Source organism: Notechis scutatus, chromosome 5 (assembly GCF_049901735.1).
Source record: "Notechis scutatus isolate UNSWTSFEM ecotype Mainland chromosome 5, rNotScu1.2, whole genome shotgun sequence".
Taxonomy (NCBI): Eukaryota; Metazoa; Chordata; class Lepidosauria; order Squamata; family Elapidae; genus Notechis; species Notechis scutatus.
In genome coordinates this window covers 4,266,082-4,288,598 of record NC_142013.1, presented here as the reverse complement: position 1 = coordinate 4,288,598, position 22,517 = coordinate 4,266,082, and the positions used below count along the sequence as shown (strand labels likewise).

Here is a 22,517-nt window from a genome sequence, read left to right as displayed (position 1 = left end):
GGAGGAAGGGGGTCAAGCTATTTTCTAAAGCACCCGAAGGCCAGACAAGGAATAATGGATGGAAACTGATCAAGGAGAGATTTTTCAACCTGGAAATAAGGAGAAATTTTCTGACAGTGAGAACAATCAACCGATGGAACAGAAGTTGCCTTCAGAAGTTGTGGGAGTTTCATCCCTGGAGGCTTTCAAGAAGAGTCTGGACTGCCATCTGTCAGCAATGGCGTAGGGTCACCCGCTTGGGCGGTGGGCTGGACTAGATGACCTACAAGGTCCCTTCCAACTCTAATTATCTGTTATCTGTTATTTCTCAGCAATCTTTTTTAAATGTGCCAATTCCCTTTGAAGCATCTCCTGGGCTTTCTCACGTCCCTAATCCCCACTGGTGGGAAATAAAAACACAACTGTTTTTTTTTTTTTTGTTTCTTTTGACAAACTGTTCGCTTTCCCTAATCAATCACATTCTAGCTCTTCGGACACAGCTCTGATTCATTTTAGGTTTTTTTTTTAAATTAGTTTATGCAAAGAAAATGATAAAGTAAATATTGGGAAAAATAGGGAAGGGGAAAAGGGATGAGAAAACTGAGGGAAATAAAAGGGGGAAAAGGCATTGATTTCTAACTCCTTTCGGTACAGTTAGAATAGAGTATTAACCTCAAACCTCAACTTTTTACTTTTACGTAATAAAACTAGATATTTCTAGAACAACCAACCTATCTAATTGGTCAAACCTAAAATCAACGTTTTGTTTTTTTTCCACCCCAAGAATAAAGTCCAGAAGTGGTTTCCAGGTACCAGTAGAAATAAAAGTATTTGTATTTTTTTCTTCCTCTTTGATTCAAGTAGTGAGTTCAACTCCATTGTGGGAGTCGAGGTGATTAAAGAAAAAAAAATTGGATCCATTTTCATCTCTGTTTGGAAAGAGCTGCAGAAAAACAGAGCAAGGGAAGGAATTGGTATTTTGGGGAGGAACTGAAAGAAACGGAATGTCGATTATTAGAATGATAGGAGATGATAAAACTGTCATAGAAAAAATGTTAATTTTAGACACTAGAATTAAAAGAACGAGGCACATCAGAATATTATAAAGTATGGAACAACTTTTACACATGGAGGGACATGAAAGGAAGTCTATAAAATGAAAATTGGAACTTAGGTATAACTGATATGAGGTATAAGAACTAAAATGATACCAAGACTAAATGTATATATGTAAATTTGTGTATATATGTATATAAATGTTTATATTTTCTATCGATTTTTTTCTTAGTGCAAAATGTAAAGACTGAAATGTATGTTAAAGAAAGTTCATCACATTCAATACTTTTTAATGTTTATTTTCAATAAAAATAATTTTTTAAAAAAGAAAAATGTTAATTTTAGAGTAAGTTGAATGTGTTTCTGTTGTTCATAGCTCTCAAAGAAAGCTGGAAGTTGTTCTTATTTCTATTTTTCTTTTCTTTCTCTCTCACTACAGGTAGTCCTCGACTTACAACAGTTCGTTTAGTGACCGTTTGAAGTTACAACGTCACTGAAAAAAAGTGACATAGGGCCGTTTTTCATGCTTACGACCTTTGCAGCATCCCCCCCGGGTCACGGGATCAAAATTGGGACGCTCGGCAAGTGACTCATAGTTATGACGGTTGCTATGTCCTGGGGGTCATGTGATCCCCTTTTGCGACCTTCTGAGAAGCAAAGACAATGGGGAAGCCAGATTCACTTAACGACCGTGTTATTCGTTGAACAAGGGCAGTGGTTCACTTCAAAATGTTGATTGCGTGACCATGGGGAGGCCGTAACCAGTCGTAAGAATGAAAAACAGTTGTAAGTCACTCTTTTCCCCAGGGCTGTTGTATCTTTGAATGGTCGCTAAGTGTGTTGTGGTTCGCCAGCTGCCTGTGCAGACAGCAGCAGAATCGGACAGTGTGGAAGAACGGGGACCAGTCCGGGAGTCTGGGGAGGACTTGGACAAGGGTCCTGCGTCTGATGCCAAGATGGGGCCAGGACCATCTGGGAGTTGGGTGCTGACTCCGGAGCCTCCAGAGTCTGGCAGCAGCAAGGCAGAGGAACAAGGGGAGCCTGTTCCCAGTGCGCGTATGCACAGAGCTGCTAGAAGGCGAGAGCAGCTGAAACAAAAGGGGCGACTCGGGAGTAGGGCTGGGAGGTGATTGCCCCTCCCATAAGGTATAAAGGACAGGCAAAGGTGAAGAAACCTTTGCAGGAAGCAAAGTCGTTCGTTCAGTTCAGATTCATTCATGAAGCTCTGTGTACTTCGGTTGGTTTTTTTTTTTTTCTTCTAGTTCATTGGACATTTCTGTTATTGGCAGCACTTCACAGGGAAGAAAGAGGGGTGCTTATCTCAGGGGACTATTTGAGAGTCATTAGTGTCTGGGAATGAAAATAATTCCCAGCGTAGCAATAAAACAAGACTTGTTTTTAAGATAAGCGTGTGCGTAATTACGGTCTCGGAAGCCTTGGTCAGAACAAAGTGAAATGGTTGTAAGTCGAGGAGAGGATTCGTAAGGAGGAGGCAAACGATTCAAGCAATTTAGGAGAGCGAATTGCGGGAATAAAAACCTGTGATACCTTGACAGGTGGGATTAATTGATCCCAGCTCGCTGGAATATGCTGCTAAGTCTGTATTCCAGCCATAAATCCATTTCACTGCCCCACTGAACGATTGAAGTGAACGGAGCAAATGGAAACAGGGAGACGAAGGTGGGTTGGAGAGGGAGGGGGGGTATATTCTGGCAGTGTCACGGCTCGGACACCCCCTGCCAATGTCGAGGGCTCTCCCAGGCCCTGTTTGCAGACAGCTTCAAAGGAGGGAAAGCCCTTTGGTTAGCGGCCAGGCAGAAGGGAGCTTTGTCAATGAGACAAAGAGAGAGGGAGGGGGGCAGAAAGGAGGGAAGGAATAGAGAGGACAGGAGGGAGGGAGGAAAGAAGGAGGGGAGGAGGGAGGGGAGGAAGGAAGCAAAGTAAGGATGGAGGGAGGATAGGAAGGGAGGGAGGGAGGGAGGAAGATTGGAATGGAGAGGGAGGGAAGGAGAGAGGAAGGGAGGGAGGGAGGAAGGAAGGAAGGAAGGAAGGGAGGAAGGGAGGGAGGGAGGAAGGGAGGATAGGAAGGGAGGAAGGAAAGGAAGGAAGGAAGGAAGGAAGGAAGGAAGGAAGGAAGGAAGGAAGGAAGGAAAGGAAAGGAAGGAAGGAAGGAAGGAAGGAAAGGAAGGAAGGAAGGAAGGAAGGAAGGAAGGAAGGAAGGAAGGAAGGAAGGAAGGAAGGAAGGAAGGAGAAGGAAGGAAGGAAGGAAGGAAGGAAGGAGGGAAGGAAGGGAAGGAAAGGAAGGAAGGAAGGAAGGAAGGAAGGAAGGAAGGAAGGAAGGAAGGAAGGAAGGAAGGAAGGAAGGAAGGAAGGAAGGAAGGAAGGAGATGGGAATGGAAAGGGAAGAAGGAAGGAAGGAGGGGAATGGAAAGGGAGAGAGTGAGGGAGGAGGGAAGGAAGGAAGGAAGGAAGGAAGGAAGGAAGGAAGGAAGGAAGGAAGGAGATGGGAATGGAAAGGGAAGAAGGAAGGAAGGAGGGAATGGAAAGGGAGAGAGTGAGGGAGGAGGGAAGGAAGGAGATGGGAATGGAAAGGGAGAGGCGAAGGAAGGAAGGAAGGAAGGAAGGAAGGAAGGAAGGAAGGAAGGAAGGAAGGAGATGGGAATGGAAAGGGAGGGAAGGAAGGAAATTGGAATGGAACAGGAGGAAGGGAGGAAGGCGATGGAAATGGAAAGGAAGGGAGGGAGGGAGGGAGCAGTGAAGGCACCAGGCTAAAAACCAGAAGATGGCGAATTCTAGTTCTGCTTTAGCCATGAAAGCCAAGTGGGTGACTTTGGGCCAATCACCAGGAGACGGTGAGTTCTAGTCCCGCCATAGGCACGAAAACTGGCTTGGTAACTTTGGATTCTCTCTCAGTCCAACCCACCACATACGGTTATTATTGGTGGGAAAATCAGTGAGAGAAAGAATATTGTGTGCGCTTGCCACCTTGAGCCATTTGTAAAAACAGTAAAGGCAGGATACCAATAAGAAAATAAATAAAAATAGGAAATAAGAGAAGGAAAGGAGGAAGGGGAAGGGAGACCATGGCAAGGCCAAACAGAAGGGAAAGAGGAAGGAAAAACAGCTCAGAACAGTTTGGAATTACATAAGGATTCTTTCAGCCAAACAGGCCTATTAACAGCCAAGTCAACATTTTAGGGAAGTGGACACTTTAATAGCACAAAATATTGAAAGTACCTGAGGGATTGATTAAGCCAGTTGGAAAATATCCACACGTGCGTTTTTATATCTGGAAAGTGTGAACATATATATTTTGCACACCCTCACACTTTTTCTCTTCCTTTGCTTGAAGTAAAGCTTGCTCATACTTTACACGAAATTATTTGGCCAGAGGTAAAAAAATATTGGTTTATCAAGTCAGATATTTCTGGTCTGCATTCAAATCCAGCCGGTCCCAAGATAAATTAGCTCCAATAGACCAGGGTGGATAAAAACCAATGATTTTCTTTAAATAAAAATAAATAAATCAGATTTTAAAAAAATTTAAATCAGACTTTTTACTTTATTTTTATCAAACTTATTTTAATAAAATCCGTTTGGAGTAAAAATCTATCTATGGATAGTTTTCTATTCAAGATACATTTTTAACGGCCCAAGGAGCTGCTGATCCAGTTCTACAGAGGAATGATGGAGTCTGTCATCTGCACCTCTATCACTGTCTGGTTTGGTTCTGCAACCCAACAGGACAGACACAGACTCCAGAGAGGAATTAGGACTGCAGAAAAAACAATTACTACCCACCTGCCTTCCATGGAGGATCTGTATACTGCAAGAGTCAAAAAGAGGCCTGTGGAAATATCTACAGACCCCTCACATCCTGGACATTGACTGTTTCAACTCCTTCCCTCAAAACGAGGCTATAGAGCACTGCACACCAGAACAACTAGACACAAGGACAGTTTTTCCCCCAATGCCATAACTACTAAACAAATAATTCCCTCAAACCTGTCCAAATATTACAAAGTCTTTACTACTATCACTATTAATCTTCTCCTCACTCCTTATCGCCCATCCCCTCCCACTTGTGACTGTATGACTGTAACTTTGTTGCTTGTATCCTAACGATTTATATGGACTGTTTGTTTCCTAGTAGGATTTGATTGCTTATTGTACCCATTCAACAACCGTGCAACTAACTTAACCACTGCCGTGATCCACTTAACAACAGTGGCAAGAATGGTTGTAAGGTGGGGCAAAGCTCACTTCACAACCGTCTCGCCGAGCATCAGAAATTTTGGAGATAATTTGTGGTCGTAACTCAGGATTACCTGTGATGACCCGAAGGGGCGTGGCACTAAGGCAACACAGTCAGATAATCAATAAGAGTCCCTTTATTAGCTCCAACTTTGCCTCCAGTGTCCTGATTACCTTCCGGTCTGTAGAAAAACTCTCCCAGGAACAGCCTTTGGCTGCAGAGAATTAAGTCCAAAATGTAGTCAACAGAAACTGTATCTATAAGTCCAATCAAGGCAAAATGAGGTCATTAGTCCAGCAGGAATTCCAGATGTGAAGGAATGGCAATAACTCAACCCAGTTGGGAGGATGCCAGGAACACAGATAACCAAAGTCAACACAAGAAAAACTCACGTTTGTTCCCAGCAGATGCCGCACTCTTTTAAACTCTCATTACCAGGTGTAACTAATGAAAGGAATCAGGGCCCTTTCCTCCCCCGTAAGCCAGGCAACCCACATTGCTCTCTTCTCCGTTCCTCCCTGCGTGCCCTAGGATGAAGAGGGGGTGGGCCTAGGTCTTCCTCTGAACCAGTGGTGGAATTCAATTTTTTTTACTACCAGTTCTGTGGGTGTGGCTTATTTGATGGGTGTGGCTTGGTGGTCATGTGACTGGGTGGGCATGGCTTGGTGGTCATGTGACTGGGTGGGCGTGGCCGACTCAGTGTCACTCACATCAAGGGGTGCCTCACCTGGCCCCTCCCCTCCCAGCCATTCCTTGTCACCCAGCCTCAAGTTATCTATAGTTCTGTAAAAATGTTGTTCACTTTTTTTGACTTTATTATCTGCATACTATAGATGTACTTTCATGGACCACTGAAAGGAGGAAATGGCTCACATGCTTTACTCAAGAGTAAATATAGGCAACAGGCTTTAAAGGGGCTACCACAAAGAAAGGGGTTCCCCCAAAAGTCCCTTCTAAGTATTATTCTGACACCTTTCCCAGGACCTCTACTCAGAGTTTGGCATCCTCAGTTTTCCTGCCTGAGCTGGGGGTTGGACTAGAAGACCTCCAAACTCCCTTTCAACTCTGTTAAACACACATGTATTTATGCTCTGGACTATAGACATTGAATGCCTGTAAACCCTGAAAAATATGTGGTAGCCCTGGGCAAAAGAAAGGCAGTAGAATCACTCTAGGTGTAGGGACAGTGTAAAATATTAACACATGATAAATAATGGAACAATTAAATATAATAACACAGAGTTCTCCTCTCTCTCCCTTCCTATTTTTCTTTCTTTCTTTCTCTTTGTCTCTTTCTGTCTTTCTCTCCCTTCCTTTCTTTCTCTCTCTCTCTCTCTCACACACACCTCTCTCTCTCTCTCTCTCTCTCCCTATTTCTTTTCTTTCTTTCTTTCTTTCTTTCTTTCTTTCTTTCTTTCTTTCTTTCTTTCTTTCTTTCTTTCTTTCTTTCTTTCTTTCTTTCTTTCTTTCTTCCTTCCTTCCTTCCTTCCTTCCTTCCTTTCTCTCTCTCTCTCACACACACCACTCTCTCTCTCTCCCTATTTCTCTTTCTTTCTTTCTTTTTCTTTCTTTCTCTCTCTCTCTCTCTCTCTCTCTCCTCCCTCCCTCCCTCCCTTCCTATTTCTTTTCTTTCTTTCACTTTGTCTCTTTCTGTCTTTCTCTCCCTTCCTTTCTTTCTCTCTCTCTCTCTCACACACACCACTCTCTCCCTCTCCCTATTTCTCTTTCTTTCTTTCTTTCTTTCTTTCTTTCTTTCTTTCTTTCTTTCTTTCTTTCTTTCTTTCTTTCTTTCTTTCTTTCTTTCTTTCTTTCTTTCTTTCTTTCTTTCTCTCTCTCTCTCTCTCTCTCTCCCCTCCCTCCCTCCCTTCCTATTTCTTTTTTCTTTCTTTCACTTTGTCTCTTTCTGTCTTTCTCTCCCTTCCTTCCTTTCTCTCTCTCTCTCTCTCACACACCACTCTCTCCCTCTCCCTATTTTTCTTTCTTTCTTTCTTTCTTTCTTTCTTTCTTTCTTTCTTTCTTTCTTTCTTTCTTTCTTTTTCTTTCTTTCTTTCTTTCTTTCTTTCCCTCTCTCCCTCCTCTCTCTCTCTCTCTCTCTCTCTCTACACACACACACACCTGTCAGCCTTCATTCCCTCTCACTCCAGGCACCTTACTCACAGGGGGAAATGAATCCAGCATTGGAGAAGTTCTGCAGGTTAACGGACTTGCATCTGCAGCTCCTACAAACTTCCTTCCCCATGGCTGGATCCCCCCCCCTTCCCCAGCGTTCTTTCCCTCTAACTCCAGGCACTTTTACTCACAAGGGGAAGTGATACTTCTAATGTCCATGAAGAATCCAGCCTTGGAGCAGTTTTGCAGATTAACGGACTGCTGCTCCGCCCACAGTCATGTGTTTTCAAGTGGCTGCTTGAAAATGCATGGCTAAGGCGGGGGAGCAGTCCTCCTTTAAACTGGGGCAGTGAGCATCGGGTGGGCAGGGCAAGCAAGTGAGCGGAAACCGGGCGACCGGGTTGGGGGCGTGGCCAGCTAGATGTTGCTACCAGTTCGGCGACCCACGCCAAATTCTTACTCCCGGTTTGCCCGAGTAGGTGTGAACCGGTTGAATAACACCTCTGCTCTGAACTTACACAGTTGGGAAGATGACAGGAACACAGATAAGTCACAACAACATAAGATAAAGTTACATTTTCTCCCAGCAGCCTGCCCACGCAGCCTGCCTTTCTTATCAACTGTCTTCCCAGCTGCAGCTAATGAAGGGAATCAGGGCCCTTTCCTCCCCCTTAAGCCACGCAACCCACGTTGCTCTCTTCTCCGTTCCTCCCTGCGTGCCCTAGGATGAAGAAGGGGTGGGTCTGGGTCTTCCTCTGAACTCTCTCTCCCTTGTTCTACCTTTCTCCTGCTCATCCCAGCCGGACTTTGCCCTTCCCCAGTTTCCTCCACAGGCAATGGAGCCACACGCCCACTCCCTGTCAGCTGTTCATCTTCCTCCTCCTCGGATTCAGGCAGGGGCATGACATTTACCTGCACTGGATTTACAAAAGAGGCTTCCTAAGGTTTCTTGGCCTAGCCCAGTGGTGGGATTCAGCCGGGACACAGCGGTTCATGTGATCTGGTTGTTCCAGCGATCAGTTGGCTCCGCCCCTGCCCTAGTCTATCTTTTATTTTCTTCTTTTGAGGCCCAACCGATTCACACGGCACTTACCAGGGCTGCAGCAGAAGCTAAGTTTTAGCTGAAAATGGCCGTTTTTAAAATGTTACGTTATGTTTTTAAAACGTTACAACCGAACCGGTTGTAACACTGGTTTAATCCCACCACTGGGCTAGCCTACTGTTCTGACCCAGGCTTCCTAAACCGTAATTACACACAGACATGTTTTAAAAACAAACCTATTTTATTGCAACGCTGAGAATTCTTTTCATCCCTAGCCAGAATTAATCTCAAAAAGTCCCCCGAGATAAGCACCCACCTTTCAGTTCTGTGAAGTGCTGCCCAAAGCAGAAATATCAAACGAACTAGAAAAGAAACCAACCGAAGTACAAAAAAAAAAAAAGCCAACCAAAGTACAAAGAGCTTCAAGGGGGACTCTGAATCGATCGAACGACTTTGCTTCCTGCAAAGGATTCGTCATCTTGGCCTGACTTTTATCCCTTATGGGAGGGCGAGTCACCTCCCAGCCTTACTCCCGAGTCGGCCCTTTTGTCTCAGCTGCTCTTGTCTTCTAGCAGCTTTGTGCACATGCACACTGGGAACAGGCTCCCCTTGTTCCTCTGCCTCGCTTCTGCCAGATTCTGGAGGCTCCGGAGTCAGCACCCCACTCCCAGATGGTCCTGGCCCCATCTCTGCATCAGACACGGGACCCTCGTCTGAGTCCTCCCCAGACTCCTGGACTGGTCCCCGTTCTTCCCCACTGTCCGATTCCGCTGCCGTCTGCACTGGCTGCCGGCAAACCACAACACCTACTTCAAAGGGACTGGAAGAATACTTCCTCGGTGCAACCTCCAGCGGCCAACAGACCAGCCTTACTGAGGGAGGCCCAGATCCAAGCCAACAACTCTACAAAGCCGCAATTCCCAGAAGGGAATTTCACCCAGAGACCAGATATTCAAAACAAATAAATCTGCATTGAGAGATCTCGGAAAGTCTGAATCCAAAGTGCCTCAGATGTAAACTGTTCTGCTGGACCCCTTCCAGGCCAGCTGGACCCCTGCCTATTCACCACGGGACTGCTCCAATTGTAAGACTTTTGTCTGGCCAAAGACAAGGAACGTTTGTCTAAAACAAAACAAAAATCTTCCTTGTGAAAAGCAAAATACGAAGACAACTTGCAGGATTGGTTGGGGAAACTGAACATCAGGACATAATCCTATCTGTGCATCAGCTTTGGGCAGCTGCCCTCCAGATGTGCTAGATGCCAGCTCCCATCAATGCCATTCAGTGAGCCTGCTTGGTGGGGATGATGGAATGGTACTGGTTGGGAAATGTTCAGGCAGGCAGGAGGAGGAGTTAAGTGGGGAATTAGCCTCACATCATTGCGCAGTTGCAAAAGTTCCAGGACTGATCCCTCCTAAGCTTCATACAACCTTATCTATCTATCTATCTATCTATCTATCTATCTATCTATCTATCTATCTATCTATCTATCTATCTATCTATCTAATCTATCTATCTATCATCTATCTATCTATCTATCTATCTATCTATCTATCTATCTATCTATCTATCTATCTATCTATCCATCCATCTATCTATCCATCCATCTATCATCTGTCTGTCTGTCTGTCTGTCTGTCTTATTTTATAGTAATTATTTTATATCAATATCACTTTAAAAAATGATGTAAAACGAGGCCAGTTCTGTGATGACTGGCTAAAGATCAACACAACATACAAATATATAATTCTGAGCTCACTTAGAGTCTTACATTTAGGCAAGAAAAACCAAAAGTACACACAACACATAGATTGGGTGAAACCAGGCTCAATAGCAGGAACTGTAAGAGGGATCTTGGAGTCTTAGTGGACAACCAGCTAAATAGGAGCCAGCCGTGTGCAGCAGCAGCAGCCAAAAAAGCCAATGCAATCCTAAGTTGCATTCACAGAGGGATACAATCAATATCAAGTGAGGTACTAATACCACTCTATAAAGCCTCAGTAAGACCACACCTAGAGTACAATTACATCTAGTTTTGGTCACCACACTATAAAAAAGATGTTGAGGCTCTAGAAAAAATGCAGAGAAGAGCAACCAGGAGGATTAGGGGACTGGAGACTAAAACTATACCATGAACAGTTGCAGAAACTGGGCCTGGCTAGTCTAGGGAAGAGAAGAACCAGGGGAGACAGGATACCAGTCTTCCAATATTTGAGGGGCTGCCACAGAGAAGAGGAGGGGGTCAAGCTATTTTCCAAAGCACCTGAAGGCCAGACAAGGAATAATGGATGGAAACTGAACAAGGAGAGATTCAACTAGGAAACAAGGAGAAACTTTCTGACAGTGAGAACAATCAACCAATGCCTTCAGAAGTTGTGGGAGCGTCATCACTGGAGGCTTTCAAGAAGAGTCTGGGCTGCCATCTGTCAGAAATGGTGTAGGGTCTCCTGCTTGGGCAGGGGGTTGGACTAGATGACCTACAAGGTCCCTTCCAACTTTTTTATTCTGTTAATAAAAGCTACCTGTACCCTTAAACTGGGCTCAAGAGAAGACGTTTTCCCTCAGCTATGAAAAACAGCCACGCCCCAAAGGGGTCCAAAATTCAGAAGAGCCACTCATGCTCACACCTAGACACTCCTTACCTGTCCTGCGTCCCGTAGGAGCCCACTTTCTCGTTCTTCATGCAAAAATCAGGAGAACTTTGCAGGTAAACGAGCTCGGATTCCTTCACCGGACGGATGTCCAGTTCCTTGGGCACCAGATGCTTGCGGTTGCCCATGGGCCGATGGACAACTTTGGTGGCCGAAAGGTATCGGTTTTTTAAGTCCAGGGCGATGTCCTTCAAGTCTTGAAGGCCCTTCCAACAAGTCTTGATGGAACAGGAACCGGACACTCCGTGACACTTGCATTTCATCTCCAAGGAAGCTTTCAGGGACTGTCGGGAGGCGGGGAGGGAAATAACAGCAACACAAGAACGTTGAAGGAACCGTTGTTCTAGTCTGCCAACACCCAACACCCAACACCCAACAGTGTGTAACTTTCTGTCCTCAGGACGAGTAGACTTTGGAGGGCTTTCGGGTTCAACCCTGTGGTGGGATTCAAATTTACTAAATACATGTTGCTATTCAGAAAACTTATGAGCGTGGCCAACTGGAGAGGCTTACGCTTAAAATTAATGGGGAGGAGGATACAGGTTATTACCAGATATGGGACAAATGGCATAAGTGGGTAGACAATAAAAGGGGAAACATGTAAATGAACCTGAGATACAAATTATATCAGCGATTCATCATATATTAAGTACATAAAAACAATTAAAGGTTTTAAACCTTCTTTTCTTTGCTACTACTGTTATCAGTATTAGCTATTTATAATATTTTTGTGTTTATTAGTGAAAAAAAACATGAATGTGTTAGTAATAGAAGAGTAGTTATAATCCAACGTGAAAATAAATGGAGCATATTGTGAATTATTTAGCGCTTAGGATGTGAATATGTGACTAGTACTAGCCAATAATGATTTTTAGGACTCACCAAATTCGACAACAAATACTAAAAAAATATGTGTTATTATTGTTTTTGTATTTTTGAAATTGTACGTTTTTAAATTTGTAAATAAATTTTTTTTTACTACTGGTTCTGTGGGCGTGGCTTGGTGGGTGTGGCTACATGGTCACGTGGCTGGGGGAGTGTCAAAAGACAGGAACTCGCTTTCTGGAGCAGGGGGTTGGACTAGATGACCTCCGAGGTACCTTCCAGCCCTGGATTGCTGTGCTATTTTCCTCTGAAGCTGTGTCTAGTGCCAAGGTTTGTGGTCCTTCTTTCCTCTCCTTTTTCCCTCCCTCCCTCCCTTTCTTTTTTTCTTTTTCTTTCTCTTTCTTTCTCCCCTCCCTCCCTTTCTTTCTCCTTTCCCTCCCTCTTTCTTTCTCTTTCTTTTTTTCTTTCTTTTTTCTTTCTTTCTTTCTTTCTTTCTTTCTTTCTTTCTTTCTTTCTTTCTTTCTTTCTTCTCTTTCTTTTCTTTCTTTCTTTCTTTCTTTCTTTCTTTCTTTCTTTCTTTCTTTCTTTTTTCTCCCCTCCCTCCCTTTCTTTCTCCCCTCCATCCCCTTTCTTTCTCTTTCTTTTTTTCTTTTGCAAATGCCCCACTCCGGCGCCCCATTTTTGGCCTAGTGGGCCTCAGGGAAGCCTCCCAGGTGCTGAAAAATGAAGCATTTTGAAGGTAAGGACAACAGCGAGGGGGAGATCTAGATTAGCTAGAAAGCAATAAATCCGATGATTTCCTGCTTTCTAGTTGATCTAAATTGCGCAGCACAGCCGATCGTTGCCCAGCTGATCATTGGAAATGCCGGTTCAGCTGAACCGGCGGCATTTTTACTACCGGTTGGGCCAAACCGGTAGCAATTTTTTTTTTACTACCAGTTCGGCCAAACCAGGCCAAACCGGCAGCATATCAACTCCCTGCTCAAGGCAGGAACCGTAGACCAGCTTAGTCAAATGGTTATTCCATCAATGGAGCAACGTTGCCTCCAGAAGTTGTGAATGATCCAACACTGGAAGTGTTTTAAGAAGAGATTGGATGACCATTTGTCAGAAATGGCATAGGGTTTCCTGCCTGGGCATGGGGGTTGGACTAGATGACCTCCAAGGTCCCTTCCAACTCTGTTATTCCTTCTGTTATTCAGTGATGGAGCTTTCCCAACTTCTGGAGGCCAGTCGTTCCACCGGTTAATGGTTCTCACAGTCAGGAAATTCCTGCTTAGTTCTAGGTTGGATCTCTCCTTGGTTCGTTTCCATCCGTCGCTTCTTGTCCTGCCTTTTCAGGTGCTTTGGAGAATAGCTTGACTCCCTCTTCTTTTGGGGCAGCCCCCGAGATATTGAAACACTGCTATCATGTCTCCCCTAGTCCTTCTTTTCATTAAACTTCCCAACAAATGGCTATTCAAGTTCTTCTGGAAAATCTCCAGCGATGGTACACCTGTGGCAAGTCATTCCACTGATTAATTGTTCTAAATATGAGGAGATTCCTCCTGAGTTTTAGGTTGCTTCTCTCCTTGATTAGTTTCCACCCATTGCTTCTTGTCCTGCCCTCAGGTGCTTTAGAAAATAGCTTGACCCCCTCCTCCTCTCTGGCAGCCCCTCAAATATTGGAAGACTGTTATCTTGTCGTTGTCCCCTTCTCATCAATTGAGATCAAGTGGGGTACTAATATTACTCTAAAGCCTTAGTTTTGGTCAACACACTATAAAAAATATGTTGAGACTCTGGAAAAGCAACCAGGATGATCAGGGGACTGGAGGATAAACCATATGAAGAACAGTTACAGGAACTGGGCCTGGGCCTGGCTAGTCTAGGGAAGAGAAGGACCAGGGGGAGACAGGAGAGCAGCCTTCCAATATTTGAGGGGCTGCCACAGAGAGGAAGGGGTCAAGCTATTTTCCAAAGCAAAAGAAAGAGAGAGAGAGAGAGAGAGAGAGAGAGAGAGAGAGAGAGAGAGAGAGAGAGAGAGAGAGAGAGAGAGAGAGAGAGAGAGAGAGAGAGAGAGAGAGAGAGAAAGAAAGAGAGAAAGAAAGAAAGAAAGAAAGAAAGAAAGAAAGAAAGAAAGAAAGAAAGAAAGAAAGAAAGAAAGAAAGAAAGAGACACCTGAGTGAATCATGGATGGACAGAAGACATGTCTAGTTTAGGGAAAAGAAGGATGGGGGGACATGATAGCAATCTTCCAATATATCAGAGCTTGCCACAAAGAAGAGATGTAAAAAAGAGGTTGAGACTCTAGAAAAAGTGTAGAGAAGAGCAACCAGGATGTTGGAGGTTGAAACTGGGTGAAACCAGGCTCAATAGCAGGAACTGGGAGAGGGATCTTGGAGTCTTAGTGGACAACCAGCTAAATAGGAGCCAGCCGTGTGCAGCAGCAGCCAAAAAAGCCAATGCAATCCTAAGTTGCATTAGCAGAGGGATACAATCAAGATCAAGGAAGATACTAATACCACTCTATAAAGCCTCAGTAAGACCACACCTAGAGTACAACTACATCCAGTTTTGGTCACCACACTATAAAAAAGATGTTGAGGCTCTAGAAAAAATGCAGAGGAGAGCAACCAGGAGGATGAGGGGACTGGAGACTAAAACTATACCATGAACAGTTGCAGGAACTGGGCCTGGCTAGTCTAGGGAAGAGAAGAACCAGGGGAGACAGGATACCAGTCTTCCAATATTTGAGGGGCTGCCACAGAGAAGAGGAGGGGGTCAAGCTATTTTCCAAAGCACCCGAAGGCCAGACAAGGAATCATGGATGGAAACTGATCAAGGAGAGATTCAACCTGGAAATAAGGAGAAATTTTCTGACAGTGAGAACAATCAACCCATGGAACAGAAGTTGCCTTTGGAAGTTGTGGGAGCTTCATCACTTGAGACTTTCAAGAAGAGACTGGACTGCCATCTGTCAGAAATGGTGTAGGGTCTCCTGCTTGGGCAGGGGGTTGGACTAGATGACCTACAAGGTCCCTTCCAACTCTGATTATCTATTATCTGTTAAAGGCTAGACAGATATTTGCCGCATGATTTAGCCTCCAGATCTTGGATGCCAGACTCGAAGCCAGTGGTGTCCCACGCTGGTCACCCCCATCCCTTGTTTTAGCAAAGGGGAAAGAAGTTACAATACGTCGTGTGATGACGACATGATGTTGACACGAGTTTGACACCCCCGCTCTGGACTCTTTATCACCTTTGCTACTCTTCTCTACATCCTTGGTAGGATCTCAGGGTTTGGTCCAATGGTCACAAGGGTGGCTTGGTGTGATTTGATCTTGTCAGAGTCTATTCATGAACTGGAGTAGAGCTGAGGAACAAGATCAGCCAATGAGAGCTGAATTGAGGGCTGAGAGAATCTGGGCGTGGTTTGTCCTCTAAAGTGAAAGAGAAACTAACCTGCTTGCTTTTGCTTGCTGAACTAAAGTGAAACTGATATTAGTTCCTGAGTTGCTATTCTGCCCTGAACCTGTAACTTGTCTGCTTCTGTTTGAGGTTGCTCCATGTTGGAGAAATCTACAACTGGTCTTGTAAAATTGACTTTATATGTTTATAAAGAAGTGAAATGAAGCCTCAGCCTTCTGTGCTTACTTTTCTGGCGCTGAATTTACACTGCAGTACACTGAACAGATCTGGCTTGGAGCGAGCTGCCTGTTTTTATACACGCTGCCCATGTGCAAAAATTTGGTCACAACCACTGATGATCTCGTGGACCAAACCCCGTGGCCATCTCTGACTTAGCGACTTGCAGGCAAGGCTCTGGAGCAAGCAAGGAAATTTACACAAGCTTTGCATTCAATTTCTTCCCCGGAGTTAGGTCTGTCCTGTTCACAGGTAGTCCTCCCTTTACAACCGTTCATTTAATGACCACCGAAAGTTAGAATGGCACTGAAAAGAAGCGCCCTTCCGTCTCTTTCGAAGTGACTCCGAGGCAGGGGTGTCCAACTCGGTTTCATTGAGGGCCAAATCAAGGTTGTGTTTGACCTCGGGGAGGGGTGGATGGGTGTGGCCAGGGTGGGTGTGTGGCCAGCTTGACCATCACTCATGTCATGGGGCACCTGTGGTGGCCCGGGCGGGGCTGGGGGGGCATCCTTCTGCAGCTCTTTGCTAGTGGGCATGGCGCGACTTGGTGGGCATGGCAGGGAAAGGATACTGTAAAATCTCTGGCAAATGGCCTTTTTGTTGTGGTGTGCCAAAAGCGTGCGCATGCATGCTGGCACCCACAATGCGATGCGCCCCGTCCCCCTGCACATGCACGCACAACACCCCCATCCTGCCCCCTTACCTGCACTGAGCATGTGCGCACTTCCAGCTGATTTTTGGCCCATTTGAGGCCGTTTTTGCTCTCCCAGAGGTTTGAGGGAAGCCTCTGCAGCCTCGGGAGGCCGAAAAACAGGGCCCGTTTCAACACTACTGGTATTTCCAGAAGGCCCGTTTTTCGGCCTCCCGAGGCTGTAGAGGCTTCCTTCGAGCCTCCGGGAGGGTGAAAAAGGCCTCAAACGGGCCAAAAATCAGCTGGGAGGCACGCACATGCGCAGTGCAGGTAAGTTTGGCTGGGGCTCGCGTGCCCGCACAAATGGCTCTGCGTGCCATAGGTTCCCCATCACAGCTCTATTCCCTCCCCACTCCAGGGAAAGGAGACTACAAAATCCCCATCCTCTCCCCCCCCACTAAACCTGCTTTCCAGCTCTGTTCTCCTGTGCAGGGCAACGAAAGAAGACCCCGTCGATCCGCTGGGATTCGGGAGGCGGAGAATAGATGGGGGCGGGGCCAATCAGAGGTGGGATTTTCCGGTTCTCCCCAACTACTCAGAATTTCCGCTACCGGTTCTCCAGAACGGGTCAGAACCTGCTGAATACCCACCTCTGAGTTCGACACCCCTGCTCTAAGGCATTGACTAACGTGACTTGGGGAAAAATGAGCGACCAAAATGAGTCCTCCCACTTACAACGGTTAGAACACACACACACACACACACACACACACACACACACGGGTCACCTGATCAAAATTTGGGGGCTTGGCAACTGGCAGGTACTTACGACAGTTGCAGAGTCCCAGGGTCACGTCCTTGCTCTATGCAAACCTTCCCAAGCTGGTTTTTCTAGCACCTTCATCACTACACAAAACTATTCATGTGTCCAACGCCACCCCTCCCCCCCGCCAATGTGATGATTGCACAACGACAACAACCCTCTTGGATCGGTTACCTGTCTCCCTACTTCACTGTTGTGTAGATGCGTCAGCTTATTGGCTTGTGATCCTGTTTTTTTCATCTTCATGGGAGCATCTGAAAATTTGGACCCCATGACAAGACCATAGTTGAGGTTGTCAGCACATCCTCCCCAGCGATACCCAGGTCCAGGTGTCTCACCTGGGATGGGGCCACAGGAGCAGCCAGGGAGGTCCCCGGTGGTGCAGGCTCGGGCGATGGTGTGGCTGATGGCTGCGGCGGAGAGAGCATACACAAAAGCAGACTCCCTGGTACCTGGAAAAGAGACCGACAACGTCACACCTTGTTCTGTAGAACAGCGAATCCCCCCAAACTTTCCGACATGGTGGCCAGACCTCTGTGTGTGTGTGTGTGTGAGTGGCAGGCACCCCAGTGCCCGTGTGCATCTCCATTCATGCCAGAGGCAGGCGTACGCGCCCTCCACTTGCACGAATGGAGCTTTGCGTGCACGCCGAGGGTGCTTGCACTTGTGCGCAAAACTCGCCTCGCATGAGCAGGGGGCATTTGCGCTGGTGCGCGAAGCTCTGTTCGCCCGAGGGGAATTTTGCATGCGAGGGCAAGCGCCGTCTGCTGGTGTGAGTGGCATTTCACGTGGGAATGCAAGCGCCCTCCACTTGCGACAAGTGGAGCTTCGCGCATGCATGCACTTGTCCCTCGGTCCCACACCCCGGTTTCGAACAGGTCACGTCCTGGGGGTTGGGAAACCCCGCTGTTGACCTTCTAAACCAGGAGCATCAAACACAAGGTTTGTGGGCTGGATGCAGCCTGTGATGTGGTTGGATCCGGCCCACAGGGCCATCCTGGAAAATGTCAGGGGCTGGTGTGTGTCGCTTCGACCGGGTCTACCCAAAGCAAAGGGGAGCCGTTTGGGGAGCAGCAGTTTGGGGAGTGGCATCAAGCTGGTGACGCCCACCCAGCCCATCCAGTTGGCCACACCCACCCAGTTAGCCACGCCTAGTGAGTGATGTCAAGCTTGTGATGACGCCCACCCAGTCGGCCACGCCCACCCAGTTAGCCACGCCCAGTGAGTGATGTCAAGCTTGTGACGCCCACCCAGTTGGCCACGCCCACCCAGTTAGCCACGCCTGTGAGTGATGTCAAGCTTGTGACGCCCACCCAGTTGGCCACACCCCACCCAGTTAGCCACGCCCAGTGAGTGATGTCAAGCTTGTGACGCCCACCCAGTCGGCCACGCCCACCCAGTTGGCCACGCCCAGTGAGTGATGTCAAGCTTGTGACGCCCACCCAGTTGGCCATGCCCACCCAGTTGGCCACATCCACCCAGTCAGACACAGCCAGACAGTGGTGTGAAGCTGGTGACGGCCACCCAGTTGGCCACGCCCACCCAGTTGGCCACACCCAGTGAGTGGTGTCAAGCTTGTGATGCCCACCCAGTTGGCCATGCCCACCCAGTTGGCCACACCCAGTGAGTGGTGTCAAGCTTGTGATGCCCACCCAGTTGGCCATGCCCACCCAGTTGGCCACATCCACCCAGTCAGACACAGCCAGACAGTGGTGTGAAGCTGGTGACGCCACCCAGTTGGCCACGCCCACCCAGTTGGCCACACCCAGTGAGTGGTGTCATGCTGGTGATGCCCACCCAGTCGGCCACACCCACCCAGTCAGCCACGCCCAGTGAGTGGTGTCAAGCTGGTGACGCCCACCCAATTGGCCACGCCTCCCCGAGATCAACCGCAAACCCTGATGTGGCCCTCAATGAAATTGAGATTGACACTGTGGTGGCATGCTACCAGTTTGGACCGGTTCTCCTGAACCAGTAGTAAAAAAAGCCGACAATCAGCTAAGAGGAAAACTAAGAGAAAAGCGCAGGATCGGCCCTACTCTACTCTACTCTACTCTACTCTACTCTACTCTACTACTCTACTCTACTCTACTCTACTCTACTCTACTCTACTCTATTTTGGTTAAATGAATCTGGCTTTGTTTGTCCGAAAGTTGTAAAAAGGGGATTGGGACACTACAATCGTCATAAATATGAGACAATTGCCTAGCACCTGAAGTTTGATTCCGTGACCATGACGGATGCTGCAACGGTCGTAAGGGTGCAAAACACTTATCAGTCCCCCCTTTTCCCCCAGTGACATCGTAGCTTCGAAACGGTCACTTAAACGAACAGTTTGTAAGTCAAGGACTCTTTGTACAAGAGCCAGTGGGTGGAGCGGTAGCGAATCAAGGATGTCTGGAAAATTTTGGGGGAAGACATTTCCCCCCTCCACCACCACCCCTCCCTCTTTTTCCCTTTACCTCTCTCCAAATCCAGCAAGTAATTTGGGGCTCGTTCGATGGACGAGCAATTCCACCGCATGTCAGAAAAGGCTTTCCGGCACGTCTTGATGACCTCGCGAGCAGCCTGGATAATCGTCTGCATCAGCTCCAGGTTGCTGCGGCAGAGTTGCACTTGAGAAACTACCAGCCCTTCCAGCTGCTTGCAGTGCTGGCTCTGGTTCAAGGCCAAAGCCGAAGGAGTCTTGAACAAAGCTCTGCAAAAAAAAGGAGAAAGGAGACCACCTGGTGATCCAGCAGCTAAGAACAACAACCTCCGGAGGACTGGGAGAAGAAAAAAAGTGTGTGCAAGGAGATATTGGAGGGAGAGAGGAAGGAAGTGGAGGAGACACCTCACTCCCCTTAAGGGAGGAGAATCATTTGGAACTTGGAAGAAAGGTGCAAGATTCTGTTATTAATACAACCTTCTACTGTAATAAAGCCAGAGCTAGTAGTAGTGAGTGTGGTTCTTTTCGTGGACTACCTCGCAAGGCTCACATCGATCTTGCGCCTGTCAAAGTCCATTTCTCCCCATCTCTTTTACAGCCCAAGAAACGGAGGAACGGTCCCTTCTGATGAAGTTTGCCACACCCATGAAAGCCAGCTGGGGGACTTTGGGCCAATCACCAGGAGACGGGGAGTTCTAGTCCCGCCTTAGCCATGAAAGCCAGCTGGGGACTTTGGGGCCAATCACCAGGAGACTGGGAGTTCTAGTCCCGCCTTAGCCATGAAAGCCAGCTGGGGGACTTTGGGGCCAATCACCAGGAGACGGGGAGTTCTAGTCCCGCCTTAGCCATGAAAGCCAGCTGGGGGACTTTGGGGCCAATCACCAGGAGACTGGGAGTTCTAGTCCCGCCTTAGCCATGAAAGCCAGCTGGGGGACTTTGGGCCAATCACCAGGAGACGGGGAGTTCTAGTCCCGCCTTAGCCATGAAAGCCAGCTGGGGGACTTTGGGGCAAATCACCAGGAGACGAGGAGTTCTAGTCCTGCCTTAGCCATGAAAGCCAGCTGGGGGGCTTTGGGGCCAATCACCAGGAGACTGGGAGTTCTAGTCCCGCCTTAGCCATGAAAGCCAGTTGGGTGACTTTGGGCCAATCACCAGCTCACCTGCCAACTTCAGTTCCTTCCCCTAAATTCCTTTTAGGCTTAGAATATCATGATAGACAGATGATAGGTAGGTAGGTAGGTAGGGTTAGGGATAGGGATAGGTAGGTAGGTAGAGAGAGAGAGAGGTAGGTAAGTAGAGATAGAGATAGGGATAGAGGTAGGTAGGTAGATAGAGGTAGATAGGGATAGGTAGGTAGGTAGAGAGAGGTAGGTAGGTAGGTAGAGAGAGAGGTAGGTAGGTAAGTAGAGAGAGAGATAGGGATAGAGGTAGGTAGGTAGATAGAGGTAGAGATAGGGATAGGTAGGTAGGTAGGTAGAGACAGAGATAGGGATAGGTAGGTAGGTAGATAAATAGAAATAGAGATAGAGAGATTTTTAGATAGATCGGATAGACAGATATAGACAGATAAGATGATAGGTAGATAGGTGGATAGACAGACACATAAGTAGGTAATTAGGTAGGTAAGGAGATAGAGGTAGATCAATAGAGAGAGGTAGGTAGGTAGAGAGAGAGATAGGGATAGAGGTAGGTAGGTAGATAGAGGTAGAGATAGGGATAAGTAGGTAGGTAAGTAGAGAGAGATAGGAATAGAGGTAGGTAGGTAGATAGAGGTAGAGATAGGGATAAGTAGGTAGGTAAGTAGAGACAGAGATATGGATAGGTAGGTACGTAGATAAATAATAGAGATAGCGAGATTTTTATATAGATGATAGATCGGATAGACAGATATAGACAGATAAGATGATAGGTAGATAGGTGGATAGACAGACACATAAGTAGGTAATTAGGTAGGTAAGGAGATAGAGGTAGATCAATAGATGATAGATAGATAGATAGATAGATAGATAGATAGACAGACAGACAGACAGACAGTTAGACAAATATAGATATAGACAGATAGATGATAAAAAGACAGACAGACAGACGAGATATATATTGCAAGTACTTTCTTGTTTAATAACCACTGGAAAATTTAGGCTTCTTGTTTGCCAATATTTTTTATTTTTAAAAAAAAAACAGAAGTTGGAAGGCTTTTGGGGTGGAGGGAGGATGGTGGCTCATAACAAGATGGAAGACTGCTCGGGTTCCGGATTCCAATTCCTCAGAGAAGGGATTGTAAAAGTTTACTGGTTTGATAAAAAAGCCCCAGATCGAAACCTTCTCTCATCCGGGACTTTAACCGAAGCTCTTAAAACCCATTTATTTCTGCCATAAAACCCATCCATTAAGGATCTCCATCGACCACAAGGCCTGCCAGATGGAGCTGAGCCCACGGATACGATCTGAAGAACATGTGTCAGATCCGCACGCCTAAGGTAGAGGCATGATGGACTTGGGGGTCCTTTTGCAACTGGGAATAATCCTAAAGTTACTTCGGATGAGCCAAAAATATTGGACCGGTTGACCTCTCTGTGAAAGGCAACCATAGCTGCTGTCTCTGAGTGGATAGAGAAATCTGAACGTTTTTCTAACACTCTCCCAGATGACCAGAATCGCGCTCAGTTCTTGCTAACATTTCGATTTTCTTTTCCAACTATATTACGGAGATGACGTCCCTTCTCTGGGGAGAACAAATGGCTGATTGGCAGCCCCTGAAGGGGACCCTCCTCTGACTAGGAGAAGATTAATTTTCCACCCCTGATCCGTTTCTAACAAGATGAAATTCCTATCTATCTATCTATCCTGATCCCTATCAAGCAAAATGAAATTTAACGATGTAAAAACATGTTCTCTCCCTGTCTCTCCCCCCGCACTCTCTCTGTCTTTCTGTCTCTTTTCCTATCTCTCTTTCTATCATTTATCTCTATCTCTCTGTCTCTCTATCATCTATTTCTCTCTCTCTCTGTCTCTGTTTGGCTGTCCGTCCATCCATCTATCTTTATCTCTATCTCTATATCATCTATCTATCTCTATCCATCTATCAATCTAT

At 46.6% G+C, this 22,517-nt stretch overlaps 1 protein-coding gene across 3 annotated transcripts in view; it reads right to left on the bottom strand.

Annotated features, from left to right (window-relative positions):
• The window catches only part of WNT11 (Wnt family member 11), a 69,470-nt gene that overhangs the window by 15,447 nt on the left and 31,506 nt on the right, over positions 1–22,517 (bottom strand). For 2 of the 3 annotated variants that reach the window (XM_087966017.1, XM_087966018.1), the window contains 3 exons: positions 19,461–19,696; positions 17,173–17,450; positions 11,084–11,376 (listed from right to left, as the gene is read on the bottom strand). In XM_087966017.1, the coding sequence (XP_087822143.1) occupies positions 11,084–11,376; positions 17,173–17,450; positions 19,461–19,696 (807 nt within the window). The remainder of the gene's footprint in view (positions 1–11,083; positions 11,377–17,172; positions 17,451–19,460; positions 19,697–22,517) is intronic. The other variant, XM_087966019.1, reaches the window with a different exon arrangement.